Genomic DNA, 15403 nt, shown 5'->3' with positions numbered 1-15403 from the left:
CTTCTTCTTCTTCCCAGCTTTATGTACTGAGCATGATTTTTTTATGGTATGGAATATCCCTTTGGCCAGCCTGGGTCAGCTGTCCTGGCCGTGTCCCCTCTCAGCTCCCTGTGCACCCCCAGCCTTCTTGCTAGCAGGCCAGCACGAGAAGCTGGACTGTCCTTGACTGCTTAGCGACAGCTCAAAACATCAGTACGTGATCAACATTTTCTCATCCCAAATCCAAAACACATTCTCACGCTAACTTCTGTGAAGAAAATTAACTCTACCCTGGCTGAAACCAGGACAGAAGTGAATTCTAGTCTTTGTGACACTCAGCTTGCACACAATATTATGGTAAGCACTCCTCTGCTCACAATATAGCTAACTACATGCTAATGTAATTTAACACCTCTTTGGCTAGCATTTATACATGGTTCGAAACAGCAGGAAGAAAGCCAAACTCACATGTAGTCAAACCATCAAGGAAAAAAGCTTTCAGGAAAAAAACCAAAACAAAACACTGAGGAACTAAAATTCTACAAGCACTCCTACTGGGATTCCTCCAACACATATTCCCAAAACCAAAACATTCATGGCTAGGTTATATCAACAAAAAGATACTCAGAGCAATTAATGGTAGTTTGAATGAGCTACGTTCAAAATCTAGTCCATGGAATGCTTTGTATTGCACATAAAGCCTCACTTAGCAGCACCTAAATATGTTAACTTCATCAGTTGGAGGGGAAGGGAGTTTCATGAACAGAAATGTGTGAAGTGTTTCAGTTCTTCATACTTATTTCACCCATCAATGCTCTAAGAGCTAGGAAATAATACTGCATTATTTAAAACTACTCACATTTCCCAAATCTGGTTTCCAGTTTTTGAATTGCCAGAAGAGTACTTTCTAGAGATTGGGAAGATTCAGAGCATCTAAAAAGCTCTTGGTTCTATACTAACAGTCATTTGATCACAACACAACAAAGATAAATGATAATTTTAAAAAGCAAAGGAAAATAATGTAAAAGAGAAAAAAAGAAATTTATATTTTACATATCTTAAATGTAAAAGAAATATAATAAAATAGAAATTCACATGGAAAATACATAAATTACATCATTATGACAGCTTGTTTACAGATAAAGTAAAATACTGAATATTCAATATCTAGGGTAAGTAGCTTAAAAAAATAATTAAAAGGCTTTTATAACACTGCAGCCCTTTGGCTAACTATGTAAATATGCATGATTAGGATGTGTATCTGCTCAGTCCTGAATTTAACTGAACTGTACTGCAGGGAAGATCAAACCAGAGCTCAAAAGCATTCAAAAGTTGGAGGTAGTGCTGAAGAGACATGGGGAGTCATGTAGTCCTCTGTTTACTGCAGAATGTGCAGGTACTGTGGAAATCAACAGCTGTTAGTCTTTTCTTCATAATGAGTAGCTGCATCAAAGACCCAGCCCAGCTACAAACATGCTTACCAGGCAGGGAGACAGCCAGGAGCTTCCCCTTCTTCAAATCTGCCTTTCCTTTTTGCTACTGTTTTTGTAGAGCTTGTTAAAAATAAGTTCACTGTATCTGAGTATGCTTTACTGAGCTGGACTGAAGTATACAAGGACAAAGGGACATCATCATTCAAGTGTACCTTTCAGTCAATCACTCATTTGTCATAGAAAGCTTTTAGGCACTGCATTCAGTCCTGGCACAGGACACATTTTGCAAGATAGGGCTAAACAACATGCCCTTAAAATGACTGCCACGTACTAATGAAAACTTACCTAACCAACAGAACACCCAGTTATGGCTTTTTTCCCTTTACAACAAGTAGATGATTAATTGCTAGATAAACAGCAAATACTATGTAGTGACCAATCTGAAGCCTTTTCCCGCCCCTCATTTCTCCTGACACACAACTTTCCTTTAACTGATAAGATATTATAGTCTGGAAGGAACCTGCAGTCTGTACAAAGAGCTATTATTTTCTGAGGAGAAACTGTTAAAAAGAAAGATTTTATCGTTAATACACAAAGGAACTTTATTTCTTCTTAACTAAAGGCTTTTCTACTCCCTGCCCCCAATGCCAACTCACTTGCTTTCATTCAGCAACATCAGGGAGAATTTACCAGAAGCAGCAGCACCAGGATTTGGCTCCGAAACAGTTGGTTTATTTTTCTTCATATTAATAGAGTTTCACAGTACTAGGGTACATTTCAAGTACTGCAGTGCTGGCAAGGGAACAGACAGCTTTTAGTTCTATCTTTTCCAAAACTCTGCTTTACAAAGCCCATGCTGTAAGTTAAAATACAAATGGGTTCTTATTAAATTGAAACTACCTGGAGTCATCACTTCACTCTGTGCAACTCCTGTTGCTTCCATCCCACGGGTAATTATCAAGCCTAAGTAACAATCAAAATGTACCAGCAGTAAAGAAGGATGGTGGGTCTGCCTCGTGCTCACAACAACAAAAGGGGCTATGTGATATTAGCAAGGGGTTCCTTCTGAAAATTGCACCTAGAAACCTAAAGAAAATGATCACCGACTTAGATATGGACACAGATGTATCATAGCCATGAATGTAGTGGTTTGGGGAGTGTGTTGGAAGAATTGCAGTAGAAGCACTTGTAGAATTTTAGTTCCTCAATTTTTTTTTTTTTTTTCCCCTGAAAGCTTTTTTCCTTGATGGTTTGACTACATGTGAGTTCGGCTTTCTTCCTGCTATTTTGAACCATGTATAAATGCTAACCAAAGAGGTGTTAAATTACATTGGCATGCACTGTTAGTTCCCGTATTTGAACCAACGTTATTACACATTGGGGCAAAAGGAAAACTTGCTCAGGCTCATCCTAACCTCTGACTTGTTTACAAGACATACGGTAAAGCTCTTAGCACCTTTGGTAGGTAAGCACACTGACACAGCTTTTGCGAATTTGAGACTTCCAGCTCTGGGCTGTGAGAACTCCAATCCAGAGCAAACTGGCAAACATTTTTTTCTATTCCCACCCCTAAGGCCTTTCCCGTCAAAGTACTGATTCTCTCCTGGTACCGTGCTTTTTACACAGAACCTGATCAAGAGGGTCTTCAGGCAGTTCCTTCACTAAGCAGGCTTCCTTCCAACAACACTATTTCTGCTAAGCTAAAAACAACTAATCCTAAGAACTTTGGAACCAACCTCCAGAAGGACAAACAGAAGAAATATGTTAAAGAAATACATACGTAAGTACCACTCCTATGTTGGTAACTAACGCTGAACAAGTGAGGTATTTTACATTTAGCTGTTCATCTGCAAAGTCTGCACCTTAGCTCAGGAAATGGCCACATTCCTTCTACATCCAAATTTCTCACCTCCTTCTCAAGCCCTCAGAGGGATCCTAAGGCGGCTGAAAAACGTGGGAGGGAGGAGGTGAGAGAAAGAGATCTATCTAGAACTGGGAAGTGGTGCAAACACCTCCAAGTGAAAACAGCAACTACACTTCAGATGAAGACACAAGAGCATTCTCTCACTAGGAGGTAAGCCACGCACATGACAACTGAAGAGGCTGTTTTATTAACATGGAATAACAGAAGTTGAAGATTAACCAGGCTAAACCAGTACAGGGGACCAAAACACGTATCCCAGGACAACTTGCAGAAAGGACCTATTGAGCTTTCCCAAGATTTAATTCTACCACAGCTATTCCATGGAGAAGAGTCAAGAATGTTCAAGGGAGAAGAGTGAGGGAAAACAGCAGTAAGGAGCAGGCAGTTAAGTCTCTCTAGTCTGTGCATCCAGGTAGATGATCTCTTCTTTTTTTCTGTGAGTGATTAGATTCAGGGCATAACACAACTGGAAAAATTAAAGTAAATAAATAGATGGCTGGTTTTGTGAATTTTTTCAAATTAATGCAGAGAAAACCTTCATGCCTCAGTGAGTGAGGGTCATACACTTCCTCACGTGGAGACCAAATTCCAGAGGCATCTGTTACCCACTGTGCACACATCACTCACATGCTCCTCAGAAAGCCTTCACAGGCACTACCTTATTCTGGGACCTGCCTGAATAGCACAGTAATAAAACCACATCATTATACAACTCCAGTTACCTACTACAGCACCCCACTGCCCAACAAAAGCAGGGAACTTTTTTGTACAAAGGAAGCAAATAAACTGAGGTAACATCTATACTTAGTCCAGGGGGAATTCCAGAAACATGGATTCTTAGAAACTTTAACATTAATATAAAATTAATTTCCTTTACACAGCAAGAAAGTAAACAGAACATCATACATTACTCACCTCTGCAGGAAATGCCTTGGTTATCAATTACTTGTTTGCAGATTCCACAAATTTTGGATTTCTTAAAAGACTTGTTTTTGAAGGTATGAGACCTTGAAGCTGTTTCTTGAGGCTGGAAGCAAGGGGAATAACATCAGACCTTCCTTCAGCTTTTGAGTCATATTTTTATGTGAAATACAAATAATTTTACATTAAACAGTAGCGTGTCAGTAGTATAATAGTAATATGTCAAAGCACACTCTCTCTCATCCTCACTCTTATTTGGCAACATGAGTTTTCCGCTCTCAAGTGTAGGAAGCAACAGAGTTTGAAGAACCTCTCACGTATCAGGACACAGATACTGCAAGACTTTTCATATAATAATTTCAGAATTGACTCTATGACTTATCTTTAATATATAATACAGAATAATCTCTATGATATGAACCCACAACCTTCTGACCTAAGGTCTTATCTGCATAAAAAACTTGCATTGGTTCAGCTTAAACTGGTTTTAAAAAAACATTAGTAATGCTCTATCACAGTAGGCAATTTAACTCATCTGGTGCAGAAGACAGCTTGGGCTTTTAATTTAGGAAATGAAAAGCATCCACACAAGCTGACTTTGGCACAGATTGCTAACTTTAAAGTGACTTTTGCTTCTTCCCTGCCTAAGAAGGGTACACTAGTTTAACATTATTTTCACAGTGTGTCACAGCAATTGAAATATCATGTAAAAATACAACACAATAATGAAAGTTCTAATTGGGGACAGAGCTGCAAAAGTCAATACCGTATATGGAATCGTATTACATGGCTTCTATAACTTAGGAAATGTTTAGATAACACAACAGAGGGGGCTACCTAAAGCCTATGACAGAGTCAGTATCTTCTCTGGAAGTGTATAACAACCTTCATTTTCATTGTCAGACTTTTTAGAAATACCAGTCACCTATTCAAAAAACAAAAATATATTCTGCCAGACCATGAAAATCCCCCCAAAATTCTTCACATTCCTCATTTTCATTTCACATTTGCACCTTACTGTCCTTAAATTCAGTACTACAAATGGGCTTGCATTCAACACCTAATACCTGTGCTGAGCTTTAGCAGTACAAGCGTCTAGAAGCAGAAAGCTGTCACCGCGCACACAGCCAAGCCAGGCCACCGCAGCACCACGCTTCCACCCATGCAACTGATGAGAAAGTTTCCAAGCGTGGTGCAACGCACAAGTCGATGGCAATAAGGTTAACATGGGATTTCTCTGTGGCTTTGAGCAATTCAACACGTGGCTCTAGGCAAAATGTTTACTGTCTCCAAAAATGAAAAATGCCTACAACAGAGCTGCTTGACAGGCACAAGAACAGCCATAAAAATCTATGTCACCTTCCATGTACTGCCTGCACATAGCCATACCCGAAACTCCAGAGGAGCCCTGAGGAACACAACCGGCAGCAATTTACTGCCCTGAGCAAGCCTGGGTGCTCAGAGGCCATTCTCACCAGCGGGGAGGCACAGTCAGCCTGATCTTAAGAGTAACTTCAGGAAACATTGTTGGTGTTACCCACAATATAAAGCTAAAATAATTGGCATACTTCCACAAACACCACAGTAGAAATTACGTGGGCTGAAGGAATAAAACTCAGGCTGGACTCTAAAGAAAAATCTTTCCACCAGTGAAGTGTACTAATCAGCAGAAATTAGTGAGAGAAATAGTAGAATAGGCCATGTCCTTGAAAGGCTGAAGCAAGGGATGAAACATTTGACAAATGAATTTGAATCGTAATTACAATGCTTCATTAGACACTTCAATCCCTCACTGTAGAAGCTGTCACAAGAAGTCACAAATTTCCCTGTATGTCCCCCTGCTGATATTTGCATCATGTTACTACAGGTTAAATCAAAAGATGTTGTCAGAATCATGATTCATATTAAAAGTAAACCATAAAGAAAAAGAACAGCTGAACTCCAGCATTATGTAGGAAAATAATGATGTTTGACAGCAAACAGATCAAATTTATTATTTTCAAAAAAAAACCCCTATCATGATTGGGTTTTTGCGTTTGAAAATACGGGAGACTTTTTTGAAGAGACAGATGTCTAGGAGGAAGGAAAAGTGTCATTATACCCAGGTAACTTCACTAATCTGATGTGAGGAGGTTCTGCTCCATAATGGGTTCAGGCATCATGCCCAGAGAGCTGAGAGTCCTCACCTCCACAGCCTCTCCTACGTATATAAAAAAACCCCCCAAACTAAACGCCAAACCAACAAGCCATCATCTCCACTGGTTGCTGCAATTTCTCCGCTTTGTAGATATACAGACAAAACACAGCATTCTCATCTTAGATTTTACCCACTCTTCTATCCTGCAGAGTTCTACTTTTGCGTAAAGTTTACAGAACATGTCTGCAACTCTCTCCAAAAAGAACAGTTTTGCAGAGCTTACAGTTTTGAAGAAATTCATGGATAAACTTCACAGCAAGTTTATTCTGTATCTAGGCCTGCTTCTGCTTATTTTTTTCCTCCCAATCACTTCTTCACAAGCTTTCATGTTTGCACAGCTCCAAAGCAAGACAACTGTCACGAGAACTCACTGTTTAGACACTGGAGTTTCACATAAGTAGGTTGACATTCAACTAGTCAATTTGTCCATTTAATTTCCAATATAAACACCAAATAAAGTAATTCTCCTCTGTGGCATTTTGGAAATATTCTGCAATGCAGCCTTTACATCTGAATTTAAAAAATGTGCACTTCTGTTCCCTGTTGTTCATTTTAAGTACATTCTACTATGGACTCTCTAAGCAATTCAATTAAACAGTTCATTTAGGAGATTCAGTACTCGTAACTGTTTATACAAGAACACTGCATAATCTACTGTGAAACCTAGAGGATCCTAGACCAAGGTTTCTTTGTTGTCACCTGGTACAGCTTTTGCGGTTCTCCACTAAGGAAGATGCCAAGCAAAAAAAGAAAGAAAGAAAGAAAGAAGAAAAGAAGGGGGGAAGGAAACCAACCATGGCAGGCAACAAGCAATGCTACTTTCATGAGGCTCGAGACTGGAATCTAAACTGCATGTAATTGTTTGGAACAAGAACTGGAAGAAAACAGTGCAGAACCACAGGTTACAGACTGAGTTTTTGCCTGAGGAAGAGCCTATAATTACATCTGTTCTCAACTGCTAGCATTATGAAACTCTTTTGTTTACCGCACAAGGAAATATTTTTGGCTATGCTCTGCTCTCTATGGCACACAAAAATCTAATGAAGCTGAAAGTTTGTCCCAGACTTGCATGGCAGACTGTGTAAAGATGGGCATCCTCAGCTATGATGAATTTCAAATGCTCCTCTTCACTGAGCATTTTCATTATGTAGCAACATGCTGATCATTATCAGATTAAAAATTCACAGCAACTCTGTCAAAGACTTTTGAGACACATAATGTTTTGAAAAGAGAAAAGGAGTTTACACAAAAAATACTCTCCAGATTTCAATTAAGCCAATACAGACTAAAGCAACACCGATACAGCAATTCCTCCTTGGCAGACACTTAACACTGGTTCATTACACCTGTGGAAGAGGTATTCACAATGTTATTCCCAAATACCCTACTACATCATAACAGTCAATTATTCAATGAAGAACGCAACCAAGCAACGTTTATTTCAACTCCATGTTTCCAAGATGTATACTGCGATTGTGATAACGGTTCATTCTTTAAAAACATAGTCACAGGGCTTAGATCTTTTATCATAGAATCAAGCAAATATTGTAAAACTAAACCTGTTTAAATAAGCAAGAAAAGTGTATATTCACATATATATATGCTCAATAAAAATAGAAAGAATAAGCAAACTTAGCTGATTATTTATTACTTCTACAGAATCAGTTCCCTCCAAAGTCATCCAGGCAGTGACTAAGTTATACTTATGAGGAAGTACAAGTCTCAACAAAAATAATTAGACTTTTAAAATTAAACCATTCATCCCAGAGGTTACTCTATGTGGAAAAAAAGCCAAAAACTGTTTGTATATTATTTCTCCTTCTCCAAAACTTGTAACAAATCACATCATATATTCCAACTAAGAGAAATTATAGACATACATGCAAAGCCCCATAAACTTTCCCTATGTCAGACTCTACTGCTGCTAAATTTTACACGGCCCATAAAAAAAAACAACCTCTTAGCACAGCAGCAAAATCATATAGAGCAAAGATATGTTCTGTTCACTCCTGTCCATGATCATGCAAATCGGCTCCCTTTCCCTATCCTCTCTCTAAAATAACTCACCAACCAATACTGAAATTTCCTGGGACTCTCTTTGTGCATTCTTGTACTCTTCAAGGTAGCTTTAAATCCACTGGCTGATATAATGCTTATGACTAATTTTAAATACATTGAGGGAGGAGGTTGCAGTGCATTAGCGGAATGGGTATTTCACCACCTTTTATGGGCTAGGGAAATGCCCATACGGTATGTCAAAAAGAAAGTTCAAATAAGGGATAACGGAGACCAGTCTTCATGAAAAGGCTGAGCTCCAGTTAAAAAACTTCTGCAAAACTAAGCCACGTATCTATTTCTGTGAGACTGCTCCAAAAATAAATCACACGACTAAGGAAAAAACAGCACAGCTAGCTGAGGGGAATGCCAGACAACTCACCCCCTTCCAGCACTCTGGTCATTACTTCTGTCACCTCTCTACTTCCTCCCCTCCCATCTCTTACACAAAGTCTGCACAGCAAAAGCCCCATGATTTCTACACAGTTAATTAGAGCTCCCATGGAGAAACCGAAGAATAAAATCCTGCCAGGTTACCTGCAGTTCCCAGTAACTAGCATTACTGAAGCAAATACTGATGAGACAAGACTGCCCAGAATACAACAGTTGGTATTAATGATGACACAAAATAGTTTAAAGCTTCTCTCTTCTCTCCTCGTAGTAAACAACACTTTTAACTTTCCTACTCCTGAACCAGTGTTCCACATTTGCTGCAGGTTTCATTTCCAGAAAAATATTTAAGAATGCCTACCATGAATACAGGCCAAGTAATAGGATATTATCCATCTACCCTCTAAAATGGCTTCTAGAACAACAAGGCTGACCACAACTTTTTGGTAACTATAAAAAGTGATTATGTCAGAAGTCTCACTCACACAAGGACAAGATGAATAAACAATGAAGACTTTTCCAGAAACAGCAAACACCGTAATACAGGAGATTCTCTGCAGCTCTTCTATATGAACATCATTTCTTGCAAAACATACTATTGCTTCAAAAGTAGCACAGTATTTTAGCCAAAATACATTAACTGAACCCACCACACACATTTAAGTACATACACAACTACCATCAGTGAATATACAAATTTTGCAGAGCCCATGCTACATGACAAGAATTTGGGACGGTGGTAAAAAAATGAAAAACACCATAGAACTTTTACACAAACTGAAATAAAGCATTTCTGACTGCTTCACTCACATTCACAGGCCATTTCTAGTGACAGACATACCACATATATATATTTACACACACACTAAAATGTACACATATAGCTAGTTATACTATCACTACCATTTACTACTACCAAATAACTTCAGAGAGATTGCAAATACAAGAGAGTTTCTGTTAAACACGCCATTTATACCACTCATTCAAAGCATTTCACAGAAAAACAGACAAGCAGCCCAAGCTCGGGAAGAGATTTGACTTAGGATCATGCAGCCTGAGCTGGCAAGATCCCTCCCAGTGAAGGCTGCTCCTGCCTTGTGACTCAAGTGAGGGCACATGGAGATGTTGGTGAGGAAAAAAATGTCTCATTGAACCAGCTGAGCGAAGTTCATATCAAGAGGAAAAAAATCCTGTAATCTGGTAGCACAAAAATGCCTTGCTGTATGAGCATAAGGGGCCAATGAATAATAGAAAAATCACAGAAAAAGTAGTTTTCCCTCCTTATTTAAAATATCTAGTGCTTTAATTTTAAGCAGCAGAAGCCTTTGTAGTTTCTCAGGGAAAAAAACCAAAACAAAACAGGGGTCTTCATTGTTTTAAAAGAAGCTCTGCCTAGGTACCAGGGTTTCAAAGCTATACACTTCTCCATAACAGAACTAAAAAGAAAGTTTCTGTCCAAATAACCTTACAGGACTTACATACATTCAAAGAAAGAGGTTAGAGATGCACAAAGCACCTACATTCGAGGTTTAGTCAGTGCATCAACAGCTAATTGTAGAATATATGGCTCAAAACATAAGGTATGCCTTACTGGGTCAGCAGAGCGTCCATGTCACCCACTCAAGCACTTCACTTGTGTCAAAGGGAAACACTTCAAACAGAGCAAGACAGCCCTGCCCCTTCTGTGTCCCGCTCCCTCCATGCTCCCACTGTACCAGGGACGCTAGAAGGTCCCACCTTGACCCCAAAATTAGTGGAAAACAGGTCCATTAACAGATACTAAGAGGTATCTGTTTTGCCAAGCTCTGCTTTGAACATTCTGGTATTGTCTGCCCCAGGACCTTCCACAGCAGCAAGTTCCTGAAGGTCACACTCCCCCTTGTTTAAAGTACCTTCATTTATTCATGTTAAAGTAAATTGCCACTAGTTCTGACACTTGCTAAATTTCTGCACTGTGGGACTGCATGACTAGTTCTGCCTAGTTCAACCTACCCACCATCTTTATGTTCTTGTAAAACCTTGACCATATTCTCCCTAAGCTTTCTGTTTTCCAAAATGAAGAGTCCCAGCCTTTTCAGTCTCTTCCCAAAAAGCAGCTGTTCTATCCCATTGACCATTTTGGTCATCCCTTTCTGTACCTAATCTCATTCCACCATATGCTTTTATATATGCTGGGACTTGATACATAACATTTCAAAGTTTCAAGTTAACAATTGAAAAGGACAGATTTGCTCCACAGCCTGCTCAACTCACAGCCTAGCACTTGGGTCTCTAGATCTAGATTTCCAGGTATAACTGCTTCTAATTCCAGCTGCCAGAAAAACTCATTGGTCACGAGTTGAAAGGAAAATTGTACTGGCTCTCACACACAAAGTTTTTCACCTTAGCTTTCTCACTTACAGCTCTGAACTAAAAAGTCAAAGCCAGACAGACACAAGGCAGCGCACAATGCGATAGAGAAGCAGTAGCACAAACATAGTTTGCCATAGGGTTCTGGAATGGGGTAATGGGGTCTGAAGCCTCGGTCACCCTACCAAGTGACCCACCTGGAGGGAGCCATGACTGAACATAACAGCAACTTCACTGCTCTCTAACAAGAGACAGGACCTACACCTTGGGTATAATTCTTTCATGCCACATACTTTTACATATGTCATTTGTAGACAGTTCACCTTAGAGGAGATCCTTCATCTTTTGAAGAAAATAAATTTTTCACAATGAGGGTGGTGAAATACTGGAACAGGCTGCCCAGAGAAGTGGTAAATCACAGAATCATTAAGGTTGGAAAAGACCTTTAAGATCATCAAGTCCAGCCATCAACCCAACACCACCATGCCCACTAAACCATGTCCTGCAGTGCCTCATCCCCACATTTTCTGAATACTTCCAGTGATGGTGCCCCATCCCTGGAAACGTTCAAGGTCAGGTTGGACAGGGCTCTGAGCAACCTGATCTAGTTGAAGATGTCCCTGCTCACTGCAGGAGGGTTGGACTAGATGACCTTTAAAAGGTCCCTTCCAACCCAAACTATTTTATGATACTATGATCTAGATCATCAATTGCATGTGCTCTTTTCAAGGTTTTAAATTCTTGAGACAAAGTGGTATCAGCTTTCTTTGAAAGATGGTTTCCACAGGGTGCAGGGGTAATATAAGAGAGTGAAGTGTTTGGAAAAGATTGACCATCAGATAAATCTCTCTCCCCATTTTAAAGTTTGAGGTTGGCCACCTCAAACCTCAAACAACATACAGGAACTTTTTCATAGTTGCTGTTTTCCTAGACAGTTTCAAATACTTCCCATTTTGATCTGGCTGAGATTTCAGTCCAGAAAACAATAGATCCAGGTCTGCCTAGAGGTGGGTGAAATCCACTGAAGAAAAACAGTGCCCAGGGGTGTCTGAATGCATGCCCATTAGCAGACCTGACACTCAGTCCAGCAGGACACAGGCAGAGCAGCACACCTGCTGGAGAAAGGCAAGAAGTCTGCCTTCCTCTGGCCAAATCCTCACTGCTCTCCTTCATCCAAATATCCCTAGGAATTGGTCACCTGTGGAGAGCAAGTGGTTCATCCCCTCTCCTCCCAGCAGGAACAAAGAGGGAGCCTGTGGTCACTCCACACTCGAAATGTAAAATAGCAGCAGCTCTCACATTTTTTCCATTTCATCAGCTCTTTGCATTTTTGTTTCAACACTTTCATTTCTCCACTGCACATGAATGTGTACTGGTGGAAAAGCAATTAGGAGACAGATGGAAAGTCCATGAAGACAGTTGTTACTCCAGACACTGGAAAACTTGTCTTTTTCATCTTCATCTCATTGGCAAACTAACACTTTGTTCTGTGTGGGAAAATACTGTACAAAGGAAACTCCTGAAAGCAGCAAAGGACTATGTGCATCATGAAAGCTCAGTGTTTGTCAATGGCTTTTTTTTTTTTTGTTAAATGAACTAGCCTTGACATCTCTGAGGCTATAATACTACTTTTATTACACAGATTGGAACTCCCACATATTCAGAGCTAGACATCTGAAGACTAGAATTCACGTCTTTAAACAACAGGGAGAAAAAGGCTATTTCTGAATATATCTGGTTTGTCTTCAGTTCACAGAAAAAACAGCTGAAGTGCCTAATAAAAGTAAAAATTCTGAGACAGATGTCTACCCTTGAAATGCTGACAGTTAAATTTTATTGGAAAAAAATCATCTTCACCTCGAATCTCTAACCAAATCTCTTCCCACTGCAGATGAATTCTTGCGAGTACACAAAACCATCGAGCAAGGTACATGCTTCTATGCATATTTCCTCCCCCTGTCTCAACAGTCCCTAATGAACCTGTTCACAAAAGCAGCAAACACACAAAGGAATGCAGCAATGTACAACCTAACCCTCCTATGACATGATGCAGTTAGTTACAAGGCCAAATAACAAAGAGCTACCAAGAACTAGGTCTCATAGTAAACAGTTTCTGGTGTGATAAGAACAAACCAGATATTTAATTAAAAAAAAAAACACATAAAAAAACAAACAAGCAAAAAAACCAACCACAAAAAACACACCAGGAAAGTTACCAAAATATCCAAGGCAAGTGGAGAAAGGGAGAGCAGAAGCAAAAGAAGAGGTCAGACCCCAGCTAGAACAAGGACAGACAGCAGCAGCTGTGTGCCAGAACACTGACCAGGAAAAGCAGCTGAGGGGGATGAAGATACATGTCAGTACATCAGTCACTGAGAAATGGAAGAAATATGATTAATACTAATGCAGTGAATAATTTTAGCAATTTCGTATAGGCTAATTTTGCTACACAGCTTGAGCTTTCCCTGTTACGCTCACAATCCCGCTTGAGGCAGATGTGCTACACTAACACATACTCCATTTGGCACTTCAAGTTCATGCAGGTATGCTGTCGTCGGCACTGCTACCTTTCAGATATATCTTTCCACCCCCAATCCTCCAGGGAAAGTCAGTGTCCAGGCTAGAAATACACATAGGTAAGCAAGCTGGTAGCTGCACACTTCATACACATGTGCATTTAGCAGCTGCCATACTAAGGAAGCATGCACACTGGAAGCGCACAGATTAGGGCCGTATCGGTCACCAGTCAGCATCTGCCTTCTGCAACATCACTACGTTACATCTCCAAGAATTAGAAAACAGCATGCTATCCAAATCGGCAGGAAAATCTTGTTAAAAGGCAATTCAGTAGGATGGAAAAATGGCAACCTCAGTTCAGTTTCCTCCTCTCCCCACGCACATCCTTATGTAACTGCTTTATTTCAACCCAGGCCATCAGTGTGGCTCTTGGGACCTACTGACGCAGGCAGTATTAATCACTGTGTGAAGTCTACCTGGCCATTATACTCCACAAGGCTGGAGTTACAGTAAGCAGGGAAGGGAGTGCAGACCAGCATCTGTGACCAGAAAATCTTCACTCACCACTTATGCTCCCCACCCCAAAGTACGTACTTCAATTTATTCCCCTAGGCCAGAAGCAATGGTATTCCAAATACTCCTGGTTCAGCATGTAAACAGCTCTAGTTAAACATGCAATCCCATACAGATTACCATCTGCACTAACAATAGTAACTCATATAGAAAACAGCACTCTGTATGACTGGAATTATGTCCCTAACTATTTCTTCATTTTATAAAGTTACCTTATTTCATACAGTTAAGACTGTTAAAACAGTATCTGTTATATAACAACTCAATACGCACATTTTCTGCACTTCATTAAACCTGAGGATACAGAATTTTTGGCTTACAAAGTTTTGCATTCAGCAGTTTGAGAAGTGGGGGAGAACCCAATGTGGAACAAAAACCGTCATTGTGCACTTTTGCGTAGAACTTAATTTCTTTCATGACATCTAGTTTCACTTTTTTTCTGCTAATTTACTAAAGCTTTGCCTTTTCTTCCATCACGTTATAATCAGCCATTTTCAGGAAACAGAATCAAACTAATATTACACAGACTTCTAAAAAACTTTTTTTAGGATAATGTAAGTGCCACTCCAAAAATCAGAAATGTTTACTCAACAATCCTGCTCCAGGATATAATTTCATTACTTTCATCGGACAGCAGACAACCTGTGGTTAGCCATTTATTTTGTATTTTTCCTGCTGTTGCTGTGTGGTCTTGTCAGATGAGTCTATGAGAACACAAGCGGATGAAAAACACTCCTTGCAACTGTAGATTTTGCATACCTTCTACTTATTTTCCTTTGCCATTACAAGATTAGTTGTGCTGACCACTCTGAACACATCTCTCAAAGGGTTTATCATGTGATAATAGTATACTAAATCTCGATCATATTCCCTTATTGCTACTAGCTACAAACAATATTGTACAGAGTCCGCACTCACTTAAGTCCTAACAGGCAATTCGGAGGAAACTGAGTGCGCAAAGGCTAGTACTAGGTAGGTTTATATTTTTACTGAAGAACATGAACCACACACCAAAAAAAAAAGCCAAAAAACAAGCCCAAGCAACAGTGTCAAAAACTTCTGGTT

General features: G+C 39.8%; 1 protein-coding gene across 1 annotated transcript in view; it reads right to left on the bottom strand.

The window, feature by feature from the left end:
* Positions 1-15403, bottom strand: part of LOC309402449 (uncharacterized protein) — a 100459-nt gene that overhangs the window by 29108 nt on the left and 55948 nt on the right. The window contains exon 2 of the mRNA XM_081996280.1: positions 4252-4363. Coding sequence (XP_081852406.1) covers positions 4252-4363 — 112 coding nt within the window. The remainder of the gene's footprint in view (positions 1-4251; positions 4364-15403) is intronic.

This window comes from Phaethon aethereus (genome assembly GCF_964289735.1).
Source record: "Phaethon aethereus genome assembly, chromosome: 2".
Lineage (NCBI taxonomy): Eukaryota > Metazoa > Chordata > Aves > Phaethontiformes > Phaethontidae > Phaethon > Phaethon aethereus.
This window is presented reverse-complemented; position numbering and strand designations above follow the sequence as displayed.